Raw genomic sequence first — 16,000 nt, 5'->3', positions numbered from 1 at the left:
ACATTTGGAAAATTCATCTGTTAAAGCTATATGTACAAATTTAGACTAAAACCTTATTTTTACCCATACATAGCAGGCTTCCAAAAGGGTCTGTAGGATGACAGATATAGGGAAGTTTCTTGGTCTGATTTGGGCCAATTTGTTAGCAGGCTATCTTTTTGGTTCAAATAATGTTAACAGAACATGCATTTAGGCACTGAAAATCAAGGTGCGGAAAAAAAAAACAAACAGGAAGGATCCTGTTTATTACCTATCAGTAACATGGGAAACCTGACAGGATGAGCAGCATTTTTAAGAGATGCATTTTCCTGGATAACCTCCTTTGAAAAATAGCCTTCCTTCCTTTTTTAATCGCATGCATTGCGGTAACTGAGGGAAGCAGCTCAAGGGGGTGCCATTACACCACGATAAAACTGCCCTGGGAAATAAGCATCCAGTCCATGTTCATCAACACGGCACTGACTCAGAAATCGCTGAGATCCCCTTCTCCCAGAACTTCATATTGACTGAGATATTAAAAGTCAATAGGGGTCCTTTCAAACTGATCAGATTAATTAGTATGTGTCAAAATTATTTCCTAAAAGGCTGGGTAAGCCTTTCGCTCAAATAAGGCTGAAAGGAGTTGAACGGACATGATTCACAGCCTCATTTTATCCTTATCTTCGAGGTCTGGGGGGGCTGCTGGCAAACTTCATGAAATGGAGATAAATTCCTGCCCAAATATCTCCCTCCCCTCCTCCACATAGCTTAAAGAAGGTGCACATATATATACCAAAACCCAGAGATGTTCATTTTAGCATCTTCAGATAATCATCATCTCTTAATAAAGAAGGAGAGGTATTTCATTTTCAAACACAGATACACTTATTTTTTTCTTAATTAAACGGAAAATCAATGCACATCACAGATTAGATATACGACAGAGTGGGAAGCAGTGATAAGAGCCACACTGGAGAGTGGTAAGCAGAGATACGACACTTTCCACGTGATGGCCTCTTCCAGCTGCAAAAGCATCCTCCACATGAAGCTAGCATCAGCCCATCACTTTGCACCACAGCTGCAAGTGGGAGTCACCCAGCAGGAAAAAAAAAAAAAGAGCTGCCCTGTACTCTACAGAAATCACTTGGAAGTTATCACAGAAGTTTATTTCAAAGACTAAGCCTGAGCTGCTTTGAGCTGCCAGGTTATTATCTCTAACATCATCACCTGGTCTTGTCTTGGCTCTACTTTTTCACCGAGATCAAACAGGCTTGAAAGAAAGATCCCAAGAACTGAAACAGGGAACAAAGAGTCTGCTTAGATTTACATTCAGTTATTGAAGCAGAAAATTAGCTGGAAACTAACTTATAGCTTTTCCTTTGGCAGTCAGTAGCGGGGGGGGGGGGGGGGGGGGAGCTGAGTTCACTGCATTGGTAAAGACCTGCTTTTAATTCAAACTTCCCCTTGACCTGGCATCAAAGGGCTTTCCCTTGAGAGTGGCACAGAGAGAGAATCGCTGCGTGGGCAGGGTTAGCGGCACCTGGCAGATTGTCCTGTTTTCCTCCTGCTGTATTTAAAAGTTCTGCACTATACAGACATAGAGTGACTAAAAAGGTCTATCTCGCACCAAAACAAAGCCAGGCTCCAGCCCCAGCCTAAGCAGCTAAGACATGGTAACTTCAAGCCAGAAGTCACCCATGGGAAAAGAAATGGGACTGCTTCTTACAGCACAGGTGGGACAAAAAGTGGCTCCTGCTTCTTAATCCCACTTAAGAATTGCAATCCCACCAGAAAAGCTTTCCACTAGAATATTTAGCAACCAAGTTTAGAAAGAGAAAGCAGTTTTATTTCTCCTGCTGACACACTTGGGTATAGAACTGCATAAGTACGAATGCAAATTTGCGCTAATGGGAGGGAACATTAATTTATATCCACAAATACCATAATCCATGCTCCCCCAGTGTTTGTTTTAATCTGTTTTATTGCAGTGGACTCCAGCCCGCAGTTTATAAACCAACTCAATATGCAAACAAATGCACAGGGAACCATATGACGACGATTAATGAGCCATTGGATAAATCACCGCAGAAGATCAGAGTGATAGCGTGTAGAGCTACTGCAGCATAAGAGCCAAGCTCCAGCCAAGCTTCATATGAGAGGAAGATGAGAGAGGTAATAGGAAACCGAGCCTGAAGACTGCGAATTTCCCCTCCCAGATCTCAACAGGCCAAAAAAATGCCAAGGCTTGATCACATGAACTTCTGAAATTGCAGCTCATCTGTGCAATAGCAAGGAAAGAGATCTGTACTCCTGTGGAAAATGGGATAATTGAGGCATTTTTGATGATTTCTGTGTGTGAGTCAGTCTTCCCTGCAGAAGCTGTTAAGTCTGGAAACCAGAACAGGTGAAGAAGGACCAGAGTCTCCTGGCTGGTTGACTGAAAGCGGACAAGATGCTCTTCAGGACGGCAAAATACTCATTGCTATTGGAGACCAGTGACAGAACCTATACCAGTTGGACACGTGCCCTAGGAAAGCAGCAACTCTTATTTTGACTCCAACTCCTTCACCAGCACCTGAAAACAACTAACTATCCCTACGCTGGAAAATGCAGTTTAGGGAGTAGTTAAAGCTCTGCCTGACAATGGGATTTCACACCCCATAGTCGTGCCCACAGCTCCAGGAGAAAGGTGGAAGGAAGTAAGAGAAAATCCACAGAACTCATTAAGTGATCAAAAACCATACCTTGCAGTAGAAAGCACATGGAGCTCCACTGATTTACTGACAAACAGGTGATGTTTAAATCAATCTCATCAGTGCAATCTCATCTGCCCCTCCCCTCAGTGCAGGAGGGGCAGAAATTTCATCAGCAAGTTCACTTCAGGAAAGCAAATAGTCAATGAAAACACACTGAAAAAAAACCAAACACTGGTCCTGATCCAGCCAGGCATGATGCCCAGGTGAGAAACCAGTGTCACCAGAGTCCTGGACCCCAGCACCCTCCATTCTTCCAGGTCCCCAGCCCAAAGTGAAAGCTGGAAACAGTAGTGTGGGCAAAGCCCAGCCCACTCATTGGGGTTTTAAACTGCATTTAAATACAATGCATGTGGAACTCCGCCCTTCCAGCAAGCCCATCTCTGGACTCACACAGAGTAACCGGAGGGATGCCCACAGATGCTGCTAGGGCTTTCCCAACAAGTAAAATAGAAGTAAAGTCAGAAAATCCAGCCCCATACTATGGCAGGAATTTGGGGGACATACAGCAGAGACATGATGACCGAAGTTGACTGCACAGCTATATACACATTGAATTTTTGCACATCAGTCGGCGTACATGGATTTCCCATTGCGCCTTCTCAGCCACCGAGCTCCAAAAGTGTTAATCAGCTCTTCACAATTTTTCACATTGCATTAAAAGATGGTGTGTCTTTGCTCAAATTCATACAGGTATGAATAAAACCTTACTTAAGTCATAGTCTTTCCCAGCCTGGACTGCTAACAACCTTCTGGAACCAGTTTACAAAGTGGCAAAGTACGCTGTGTTATTAAAAGCCATGAATTCACAATAGTTAGGTCTTCTGACTACCTTGCTGAATGCAAATTATTTAGGGAAAAAAGCCTCAAACATCCCTGTTTGTCAAGAGAAAAGGAGATGAACATCTAATTTCCTTGCAGTAAAATAAATATTTACTTTACATGTTATCTTCCTGTTTGATCTATGTAATTTTTTCTTTTTGCAAGATACTACTTTTCTACTGCATGTTCACCTGGAGAGTTGTGAGGACTGACTTAATGCCTCGCAATATAAGTGAGTTACTGTAAGGACAGACACATGTTCGCAATATTAACCCTCGCTATGGGAAACCTGTAATCAAACAAATGTTCCCAGCTCTCAGTTTAAATGCAAGAAAACCAATAATGTGCATGTTGACAGAGAATGCGGCGCATGTTCATTGGCTCAGTTCACCACCACGAGCTTTTCCCTCTGGGAAAATTAGAGGGGACCTGCATTGTCTTCCCAGCATAGCATGAGGACTTACTTGAAGTAACTCACCCAAATACATCCCAAATCCTCATCTTGCTACTATTTATGTTCTGGAAGCAAAGTCAAAATCCAGTTTTCTTCACTTCCATGTTGGTTTTTCTGCCTGCCCAGTATCTCCTCTCCCTTGGGGACACAGTGCCCCAAAGATGAGGGCTCCTCACCCATTTCAAGACCTGCCTCTTTGGTACCCAAGGTGCAGAACACAATCCAGAAGCTGGTAACTCTCTAAAACATGTTGTTGATTTTGATCTGGATCCATCTCTCATTTTGCTCAGTGCCTCTTGCTGCTAGAAAAATTTGGGCCACACTTACCGGTTCGTCTCGCACATCCCCTGGTAGGCTTCAATCGCGTCCTCCTGATCAGTGTGCTTGTCACTGTTTGGCCAGCTGGCATTAGAGGTGCCCTCCTAAATTCAACACGCAAAAGACAGCAGCATGACATCCTGCACATCTCCTCCTGTCTTTCAAAATTCCTGATACCAAACAATTCCCAACCATCCTTAACAGAGCTTCCTCAGGGCATCCATCAGACTAAAGAGTTTCTGTAATTTACACGGACGCAAACAGGCAGCAGCAGAGATTAGGAGATGGAAGGAGGATGCAGTGAACCTGGAAGGGAGGTAAGGGAGGTGTGCGGTCTGAAATACAAATCATACCAAAACCTCGAGGAATGATAAGGCAGTGAATTAAAAAGCCCAAGTGAGAGTTTTCATTAAATACACTCTTCCATCAGAATAGGCTCTGAAGAAAAAGCCCTCAAACAACTCTGATGGGACAGGTTCTCTTCTTGCCTCCACACCGGCAGAAACCAACTACAGCTGCACTAGCCTCAAGTGAGCAGGATCTGCTCCACAAGCTCTTTTGCCCCATCCCATTCCCTTGCAGAATAAGCCAGTTGTCACAAAGCACCAGCGGGAATGTCTCAGACCACCACACCTTGGTGCAGGGCTGGAGAAGTTCCTCCTTGCTGTTGGCTGGCTAGACCTCATCAGGCATGGGGTCAAGCATCTTACAGCAGTACAGACCGCCATGGGACATATTTAACAGTCGGGCTTGATGATCTTAAGGGTCTTTTCCAACCTAAATGACTGTATGATATGGTCCTGGGCTCTCTGAAATGACACCATGGACTGTATCTTATCCATAGGCTGACCCTTCTGTAACTCCGCTGAGCCATCCTGACACCCAGAGCCTACCAAAGCAGAAATGGCATCGTTTGGGCAGGCAGTGAATTTTCAGCAACAGAATAGGAAAAGGAAAAGAAACTCCACTACCTTCTCAACTGCCATGCTTTTCCCAGTCTCTTTTTGCTGGGCTGCCTTCATAATCTGCGACCTCAGGATGAGCACCTCTTCCTTCCGCACTTCCAGCTCCTCGTTGGCCGATTTCAGTTGGTTCAGTAAGAGGTTATAACTGTCCTGAATATCGTTGGATGAGTTGTTCTGGGTTGCTTGGTCTGCAATAGCCTTCCTCAGCTCATTAAGTTCATTTTTCAGCTTCTTGTTCTCTGACTCCAGCTCTTGCCTCTGGAAAACACCAAGCTATGAATCAGTTTAGACAAACCATCTTGCCATGTCTCATCCTTTTCTGAGGTGCTTCTAAGGCAACTCAGTTACCGATGACCAGAGACAAACGATCAGTTCATGCCAGGATCTGGATTTCGCTGCCAGTCCAGCCATGTGTGGTTCAGAAGAGATTTTTCCTGCAATCAGTTGCTGGTGCAATTCAGTAACAAGACTACAGGGTGACAAAGGGGAAATTGTTTTAATTTGTTGAACACAAAAGCAAGCCATGAGAAAAGCCAAACACATTTGTTCTTTCTCCACCTATTTTCTTTCTGAATCAAGAAATCGCCAGAAATCTCACAATGTTTAACTTGCCTTTACTATTCATTAAATAAGGTGGAAGATGCCGATTTACACGGCCCTTCATAATGGCAGATGTCCTGTTAGGTGAGCTACAGCGAATTCCCACCACAGCTTCTTTTCTCATACATTTTGCAATTCCTCCACCCCAGTGCAATCATAGAATCATGTTGAAAGAGACCTCCAAGAACATCAAGGCCAACCATCAACCCAACACCACCATGGCCACTAAACCATGTCCTGAAGTGCCACATCTACACGTTCTTTGAACACCTCCAGGGATGGTGACTCCACCACTGCCCTGGGCAGCCTGGTCCAGTGCCTGACCACTCTTCCAATAAATAAGTGTTTTCTGATATCCAACCTAAATCTCCCCTGGTGCAACTTGAGGCCATTTCCTCTCATCCTATCACAAGTTATTTGGGAGAGGAGACCAACACCCACCTCCCCACACCCTCCTTCCAGGCCGTTGTAGAGAGCAATGAGGTCTCCCCTCAGCCCCCTCTTCTCCAGACTGACCAACCCCAGTTCCCTCAGCCGCTCCTCATCAGACTGGTGCTCCAGACCCCTCACCAGCTTCATCGCCCTTCTCTGGACGCGCTCCAGCACCTCAACGTCCTTCTTGTACTGAGGGGCCCACAACTGCACGCAGTATTCGAGGGGCAGCCTCACAATGTTTGCAGTTGGAGGATTTTCTCGCCCTGACGTCTTGTCAGCTGCTGGCATTTGACAGGCAAGGGCAACATTGTGTAAGTTTGATGGCAACTGCTTCTCCTGAATAACAATGCATAAGCATTGCCGTGTTTGCCCAGAGAACTGAAGGGTTTATTTGCTTTTGCGTGACAGTAGAAGACAGAAGAATAAAACTCCGGCAGCCAAGACAGCCTTTATTTCAGTATTTCACCATGTTTCACGTGGTAATGCTCTTTGTCAGCATCCAAAACCCACCTGGAGCAGCCCAGCTGGGCCAAGATCTGCTTTGCTCCTGTGGATGGTGCAGTCCTTGCTATGGGTCACAGACAGGGAGGGAGCCAGACTCCCAGGATCCTACTCACAGCCCAAATCTCAATCTTTGCACCGGATCCTCCATCACCAGCTGTTGCGTGGTGGCACCCAGGACTGCTCCCTCCTGTCCCCATGCACCCAGGCCTCTTGGACAATGCCAACACCCAACAAGAACACCATCCAGCTACTGCATGGCAAAAACACCAAGACATCTGCGAGCAAGGCGACCGAGTCTGGTGTCCGGCTGATTTGGGGTCAGCTCTTTCCTAGAGATCGACCAACCCCCATGCGGATTCTCTAGTGTCTACAATAGCACAAGCTCTTCCCCCACTGAGATCCACGTGCTTCCCTCTCCCACGATCCCTCTTATCTATGGGATATCTGCTTTGTTATCAGCTTTGGCTGAGGCAAGCTAACGAATCTGAAAACGGCGGGGGGGAAGGGGGCAATTTATACACTGTGTAGCTAGCGCAGCTGGGTAAGCCTCGTTTCCATAGGAAACGGGTGCTATAATTATAAATCCTTGTAATTATAAATAGCATGCCTTATCACAGCAGAGGTGTGAACAGAATAGCTGATCTGGCATCTGGACATGCTCCTAGCTGAACAAACACCACCAGTGATGGAGTGGAGTCAGCGACTTGCTACCATCTGTCATCAAAAACCAAAAAAGTGTAAGAAATGCACTCGACCCAGCAATTCCTCCACATCCACATTAACCACAGCTCAGCAGAGGGAGCGTGTGAGACACTCGCTTTTTCTATAACTGGTTTTAAAAGAAGAGATTGAAAAGCATGCACGTGGTGGAGAATTGATACCAAACGGTGTTTAACTCTTCTTGTCGCGTGGCTAAAGAATCGATTCACTTTCCACTCTCTTCTTATCGTGCTTAGAGACAGGTGAAGAGTAAGAAGAAAGCTATTAACTGCTTTTCTACAGAAATGGCTCTTCTGTGATTCTTATTATTTGCTGGATAAGACCTCTGCTTTTCTTCCCCCATCCCCCTTCCCCTTATTGTCTTTTAAATTTTTTTTTCCCCTCCTTGTCTTTCAAATTATTTTTTTTTTTTTTTTCAAATGGGTCAGCCACACTGCTAACTCCAGGGACTGGTGGTACCGAGCTGCGCTCTGGTTAGAGACAAAGCAAGGAAGATCAGGAAAGAAAGTTATAAACAACATCCCTGCTCCAAGAGCTCATGCCCTGGACTCCTTTCAGAGCTTACAATTAAATTAATTCCCTGCTCCTTCTTGGTGGATTTTGTGCACAGAGCCATCTACAGACATGAGAGCAAGATGCCTTTTCATGGCCCATTCACACTTTTCGCACCATCATCAGTGATGATACAGTAGCTAAAATAAAATGCTTTGAACACGCAAAGGGAGATTTCTGCCTGCATTGTGAGAAATGTTCTTTCTTCTGCGTAGTCCAACAGCGTTGGTTTATTTGACAACTTACATAGAGAGAACATCCTGAACTTGAACTCACACTTGTCCCACATGTACAGCACTATGGAGGTGTGAAAGGGGTACCCAAGCCCCAGCAGTGATGGAAACAGCCTCACAATTTAGGAAGGAGCTTACATAGGCTCATACTTCACCCAGCACTGCTATGTAAATCACAGGTTAGCTCTACCACGCCAGGAATTTGCTGTCTCTTCTATTTCTGGTACTCGACAGGAAAATAAAGTTAAATCCTCCAGAAGATCATTTCACAATGAGCTTCCGAGTCTAAGGGATGAAACAAACATCCCAACTATGCAGAGAATGAGAAATTGAATTATGCATTGTGCTCCTCTTAGGAACACAGTCCGGGCAAGGACTCCTTGGTGCTTTCACTCCCACTCTCCCAGCCTGAAAAAACAAGCCAGAAAACACATTTTTCACTGGGGAATTTTTAGTCTTACAGGTGTAACTCAGCGACGTATCTCCTAGCGGGAGAATAAATGAGTTTCACATCCCTGCAGCCCAGTATCATGGCTAACCAAACACCTGGGCCTATTTTGGGACAGCATCTATTGAAAACTCTATTAATCCATTACAAAGGACATATAATTTACATCTGCTATAAACATACCAGTCAGCCCAAGATTCTCACATTCCTTAGCAGCACTACAAAAAGAAACAACCAACCCTTATCCAAATGAGCCTCTTTAAGGAAGGACTGTGCTTCACTCGTCTCCCTCCATCAAAATCTCCACCAAGAACAGGCTCCTCATCAAAAGCTAATCCCAAAGGCAAATCACTGCCATGGTAGGTGCTGTGACAGCACAGGATAAATACACCAAAGCTGAATGACAGCAGGCACGTATGGAGTATCACACCACGTGCTGGTTGCAAAAACCAAGCCCACAGAGGCATCCACTAATATCCACACCTTGTATCGTCCTGCTCAAGGGGCTGTGCATGTCAAAAATGTCTTGAATGGACACAAAAGTCAAGAGAACGCAGTGAAGAGTCACATTACAAAGTGCTGAACAACATGCCGCTACCCAAAATATGTGCTGGTCTGTGCAGGTCTGCAAGCTCTTAGACCTGGTTTTTCCTTGTTGGAACCCTCAGCTCATCTTCCTCCAACTCCAGCAAGAAATTGGTGCTGGAAGCAGACCTGTAAAGATTGAGAGCTTAGGGACAAGAAGAGCTGCAGGGTAGGATAACAGCTGGGAAGACACCCAAAAAAGTCCCAGTGGGAAAGCGTGCAGTGGAAAAAGCACTCTTCATCGTAAGTGGGCTTTGTTACCACCATGGAAGGCTCAAAAAGATAGATCAGAGCAGAACAGATGTTGCCCCAGAAAGAAACATCTGTGAGCCCAACCCAGGCCAAGCAGCTGACAGAGACTTACAGCTTTCAAACAGCCATCTCTAATAGAGCTGATTACAGGAGGTTTTCAACTAATACCATGTTCAGACAATTGGTTTGGGCTGTTGGAATCATGCAACAGGTGACACCACCAAGTAGGAGCTTCTCACTCACCTTCAGACTGTTGTATGCAAAATCTTCACGGTCCGAAGTCACTTCAGTCTTCATTTCAATCACCTGCGTGGACTGAAGAGAGAAATTAATACTCAGAAGCAGCCAGAGGAACTGGCACATAGCACAGCATGGCTAGGTGTGCCTCCACCAACAGCCAGCACTGCCAGCCAGCTCAACCATAACAACGTTATTAATTGCCATTAGATGGACTCCCTGCAACGCACAGTGGGGCAGAGGCCGCTTCAGGAGAAAATGGCTTAATTTCTCGTTAATATGTTGACAACTGTGGCTCACTGCAGCTTTCAAACAATGACAGTCATCAGGGGAACAATCTTCAACATAGCTGTTGGGAAGCAGGTTTTTAATTTGCCTCTGCAGTGAGGATGAGAGGCTGGGGAAGTTTCCTGTTTTCATGTGTTTCCTTGCAAATCGCAAGAATATCTGGTGAAGCAAGTAAATAATTACTGTTGAAGATTTTGTTGAGTCTCAAGATCTCACAGTGGAGAGCAATAAACAAAATAATTCCCAAACAAAGCAGCAGAAGCCCCAGAAATTTCAATTATGAAACCAAGAGTGATGGCACTTGCTCAACGTTTTATATAAGAGCATCTTTACTGCTTCATGACACCGTGCACACAGCACGGCTGTTTCATGGCACACATCGTCTCGCACACTCTGGCCTCTGAACAAGCCAGAAAACCTCAGTTACAGATAACAGGGTAAAATGTATACAAGAGATCCGCGACTAAAAGCCTCCCATGCTAAATATCAGCTCATTGTTTGCTAGAGTGCTGTATTTTCAGACTCCAGTTGCAAGTCTGGATGGACTCATGTCTCTTACCACTATGCTGTCAGTAATCTTGATTTGTAATTTTTTTTTTTAAATTACTTCCAAGCAGAAAATACAGACTGTAAGAATATTTTTTTTCCCCAAGACAGAAAGAATATATCAGAGGAATATCCCTGCCCTCCAACAGAAAGGAAGAACCCATTCTTCTAACATCTCTTACTATTTCTGATTTACTATACCGTTTTCTAAGCTACATACCTATATGATCATTATTGTGGGAAAAAAATAAACCCCCAAAAAACATTCTTCTAACATCTCTCTTACTATTTCTGATTTACTATACCGTTTTCTAAGCTACATACCTATATGATCATTATTGTGGGAAAAAAATAAACCCCCAAAAAACTCCAACAAAACAAACCACACACAGATTATAACAAGACCAAACTGAGGAGACAAGCCTGACTGACACGTCTGTAAAATGCTTATAAGCTCACATTGTGCACTGCTGGCTGGACTGCAGAGAAATGCTTGGATAACCCAAATCAACCAAAAGAGATGTGGAGATGTGGGGTACCAGGGCCTTTCCCTTGACAATGCCCAAGCACTGACATGCCTCTAGGTTTGATCTAGCCAAAAGATATCTGTGTCCAATAAGGCTGCAGCATCACGTCCATCTGCAATCGTCCAAATATTCACAATCTCCCTCCTCATCCTGACCTTCACTAACAAAACTCAGGTCACACTTCAAATTTCTCAAAAGAGAAGGAAATGGGATCAGTGCAGGCAGAATAAAATGCTTCAGAATTGATTCTACATTTCATTGCTTTTGAGATATTTAAGATACTGTCCTAACTCTGTTATAACCAGTCTATTTTAAAAGAAAAAGAAAAAAAAAAAAAAAGAAAAAAATCAATTCTCTTGTCCAATTGTCCTTAGCTGCCAAAAAAATTTCTCTTCATTTCCCAGAAGGATTTGTTGCCTCTTAACTTGAACTGTCACTCTCAAACCTCAACTCCTACATCATGTGTCCTCAGCCAACCAGGGAGAGCCTGTTACCAACATGAAATATCCGTATCAATGAAAAGATCTCTCTTACCTGGGATTTCTTTCTCTCTTGCTCCTTTTTCTCCAGCTGAGTTTGCAGCTTCTTCCTTTCCTGCTCAAGCTCCCTCACCCGCTTCTGTAGCTTTAGGAAGAGGGTCATGTCCATGGCAGCTTTCTCCATCCCGACCTCCTGCAGCAGAACAGGAGGAGTGGGAAAAGGAAAAAAAAAAAAAAAAAAAAAGAAAAAAAAAAGAGAAGACCTCTGTCAAATTTTAGAACCATGCACAGTCACGCCCTGATTCTACATCAGCACTGACCCCAGCCACAGCCGGTAACAGGAGAGTCCCGGGAAAGGCACGTACTTTCAAAGACCAAGCTCCCACTTTAAGCACCTATTTTTAACATCAATAAGTAGTTGATTCATTTTAATAAATCACTGAATGTTTAACAGTCCAACAGATAAGTGGGTTGATTGGGGCCACAGCTAAGAACATTGAAACACCCTCCTGAGTCCCTTCTAGCCAAGTATTTATTAGTTGTTTTTTAATTGGCTTCACCTGGAATATTTTGTATTAGAGCATTGCCAATACTGATTACTTTGACTTCAGCAAATGCTCTCAGAGCAGTTCAGAAATATTAAAGCAATGTAACACAGCAGCCAACAAAGGGAAGCAAGGGTTTTCTGCAAAACATGGTCCTGCCAGTGAGGTGGCAGATCCTAGGAACATCCATCATGCACGCACGATCTCGAGTCACAAAAGTGGAGTTTAAAAAGCAGCCCATTCTAGCAAACATCAGCAAAACACATTTCCCTTGATAGCCAGGGAATAATTTATGCTGCTCTCTTCTGCATTAAGAGACTGTTGATTACAGGGGCTGTGCTGGCCAGCAAAGCATCCGTGAAGATGCATTGGAACAAAAGCGCTCAGGGCAAGGGGGTAAATGAACTCTGGTGTCCTTGCCAGGAAGGATCACTACACAGTCATTGCCGTCAGTGCTAGGAATAACTACTTATAACAATGCTGATTGCTTTGATGAATTTTCATCAATCTTTAAGCTGGTACGGCCACAACACTTCATTATTTTCAGAGCTCTATTTAAGTCTGACCCCATAAACGAAGAAGCATTTGCTATAGCACCGCAACCCTGCAATCCCTCTCACACAATTAACAAGGTATTTCTGCAGCACGAAATCAATTTAATCCCTCACACTGCACAGTCCAACCTGCATTTCTCCTATGTGCTGCAAGACACGTCAATCATCCCTGCAGAACTGGGCTCTCTTCTTCCCCCCAAGCCTGCCCAATTTACTGTACCTCCACTTGTTGTATCACGTCTTCGGTGTCTCCAGTCTCAGAGGTTGATATGGATGGATAATTGGAATCAGACTCCAAACTGCTCTGGTTGGATGGGTTTCTCCTGTGCCCCGGAGCTTGCTGCCAAGGAGAGGAAGCAGATGCATAACACTCAGTGTTTAAGGAAGGATTTCTCACAAAGCATCGTTTCCTAGAGCAAATACGTGTCTACATACTAAAGTTCCCTTTACAAAACACTTGACTGTCACCTTTTACTGAACTCCACTTTCTAGTTCTGATGCCATACCATAACATTCACATTAACACAGGGGAATAGTTTAAAAAAAATGTGAAGTGATACAGAAGCTCAGTTTAAAAATTCTGCATGAATTAAAGGCTTTTCATGATACCAGTTGCCTGCAAAGTGCGAACATGTAAATCTGAGCTCAGGATAACTCTGTTCACCCTCTGGGGCTCCCTTTAAATGCCCAACTTTACACCTAGTCCAGCATCACTCTAATTATTATACAATTTTTAACAGTACTCCTAACACTTTAGCAAAGTTGAATCTAAAAACTTTGGCTTTTGAAATTGTGAAGTCACATTGTTGGGCTTTTTTGGTTAGTTTTTTTTTTTAACCCAACACCTACACATCAGCATCACTGAAACAAAAAGCAAAACAAGAAGCACAAACCAGCTTTTGCTGGGATTCACAGATATCTCTATGCAGTTAACAGAAAAGTATGAAAGATCAGGCTTCTTTTTCAAGGCAAACATATGGTTTGGCTTCAGTGTAGAAGTTCAGTCTTAGAAACATCAAGCACAAACTGCATGACAATGTTAGTTCTATTAAAGTGTTTTGGGGACGAGTCAGCCACAAACATCAGGTCCAGGACACAAGAGAACAGGGATCATTTCAGTTTCATTACCTTTACAATAGCCATTTCATCCCGCAAGTTGTCGTATCTCTGCTCCAGGCTCGAATACTCTTTTATCAGGTTCTGATAACGAGATCGCTCTTCTTCCAGTTCCTTCTTCATCTGGATATTTTCCTCAACTGTGTTTCGTGCAAACTCATCTTTAAAATAAGGAAAAAAAAAAAAAAAAAAAAAAAAAAAGAAGAAAAATAAATTATGATCTTCATCTCTGAAATTAACTTCTCGTAACTATATGCAATAACAACGACTAATTAACAAAACGCTCTCTGCCAAGAACCTTTAAAATACATATAAGCATTCTCTAATACTTAGAGACTATTATTGTGTAGATCTGTTTCCTCACCATTTGGAACAGCTTGAGCTCTTCTCCTCAGAGAGCGGAGTCCTCTGCCATTTGAGTTAAAGAAAAGTCTCCAGCACTTACAAACCATCACATCTATTACGCTTAACTCAGCTGCGCCAGGTCCAGTTCTCATGGGCCAGCCATAAACCCACTGAAGACCAGCACAGTATGGAAATATATTCATGTTTAAGACACGCCTTTGGTACTTGCTGCATTTAAAAACTTCCCTGCCTGCTTCCCACCGTCAGATTTGGCATAGGAGCAAATGAACAGCAGCATCTCTTTCTCATGTCACCATCCACCATTTACCATGGTAAGACTGTGGAGGTTGAAAGTATTTTATATCCAAATAAATTCTTTTTTGTTGTTGTTAAAAAACTCCCTTTTGGAAGCAAATCTGGTCCCTCCTCTTTCTGAGAAACCAGGCAAATACAGTCCATGTGTACTTTTAAATGGGTGGACACCAAACAAAAACTCTCCACTTCCTCTCCCCAAGCTTTGATGCTCCTAAAGTATCACTTGAGAGGTGAAGAAATATTTGCAGCAAGTTTCTTTTTAACATGTACTTAACATGTACCACAGAGCAGTGATAGATACAGCCACAGAATGGTGCATGATGCTCTTTGTAAATCCTGCAACAAAATTGAAGCTGAAAAAGGTGATTAAAAAAAAAAAGTTCAATAAATGCATGACAGTTTCTTTGTGGCTTGAGATTTTCCCAGATTGCGTTTCTCCACGTACGTCTCACTAAGCCTCTGCTTTAAAAAACACTCACAAGCTGCTGTCACATTAGAGAAATCCTTCATCACAGCTCAATATCGTGAACTATGCTGTTCCTTGGATCCTTTATTCGTCAGTCTTGGGACGCTGTTATTCTCTGCCCTCCACCTCCACATCATCCGCAGTAAATGCTGCGACGTAACTGAACTAAAAAGCATTTTTGGGTATTTTGTTCCATATTTCACCAATTAAACAAGCCATCCACCAGCAGGACAGCATGACCAGAACTGTCCCCGCAACAAAAACGACGACACAAATCAGAAGGAAAGGGGTGCAAGAAGGGTAACACTTCTCAAGGTAGGAAAAACACTCGGGAAAAGCAAGTTTGAGGGGAGAACAGATAAGCTCCTCATTCAGTGGAGGAGCATTTTTTCTATATTATTTTCTATATTTTTTATAAGCATTTTCTTACCTTCAGATTGACACAGGATCCTGCTGTTAAGCTCCTCTTTTTCCTGCTTCAGGAGAGCATTTTCTTCTTCCAAGTCAGATATGCGCTACGAAACAAGGCAAAGAATTACTGCTTGCTGTGGGTCAGAGCTTCTGCAGAGGGATTACATTTCACCTGGCTGGAAACAGGGAGCTTTGTTCAGGCTTTCTTTGCTGTTTAAAAGATCCATCCCCTTGTGCTTTGCCAGTTATCCTTTATACACCAGCAGTTAAAGCGTAGGAGAACCGCACTGCAACAACAGAGAACTTCTCTATTCCTGAGTGCATTTCTCCCTTAAATTAAAGTTTTTAGCAGAATCTTACAAAACACTGAGTGGTTGGACTCGGCGACCACAATCTGCAGGAGTGAAGCTCCTACAAGTGATCAGGTCACCAACGCAGAGGTTTATTTCCCCATCTCCAGGGGCTTCATTGCTGTCTTCAAGTCATAGCACTGACTGCCCTTTGGGAAAAATCTGCTGGTTGTTTCAAGCAATGTAGCACTTAAGATGGAC

At 43.6% G+C, this 16,000-nt stretch overlaps 1 protein-coding gene across 1 annotated transcript in view; it reads right to left on the bottom strand.

Moving 5' to 3' along the window:
* MYO5B (myosin VB) overlaps positions 1–16,000 on the bottom strand; it is a 140,843-nt gene that overhangs the window by 14,745 nt on the left and 110,098 nt on the right. The window contains exons 23-29 of the mRNA XM_086771518.1: positions 15,469–15,553; positions 13,925–14,073; positions 13,017–13,136; positions 11,753–11,890; positions 9,864–9,926; positions 5,307–5,549; positions 4,336–4,430 (exon numbers count right to left, since the gene is read on the bottom strand). Coding sequence (XP_086627644.1) covers positions 4,336–4,430; positions 5,307–5,549; positions 9,864–9,926; positions 11,753–11,890; positions 13,017–13,136; positions 13,925–14,073; positions 15,469–15,553 — 893 coding nt within the window. The remainder of the gene's footprint in view (positions 1–4,335; positions 4,431–5,306; positions 5,550–9,863; positions 9,927–11,752; positions 11,891–13,016; positions 13,137–13,924; positions 14,074–15,468; positions 15,554–16,000) is intronic.

This window comes from Chlamydotis macqueenii, chromosome Z, assembly GCF_036417535.1.
Source record: "Chlamydotis macqueenii isolate bChlMac1 chromosome Z, bChlMac1.mat, whole genome shotgun sequence".
Classification (NCBI taxonomy): domain Eukaryota; kingdom Metazoa; phylum Chordata; class Aves; order Otidiformes; family Otididae; genus Chlamydotis; species Chlamydotis macqueenii.
This window is presented reverse-complemented; position numbering and strand designations above follow the sequence as displayed.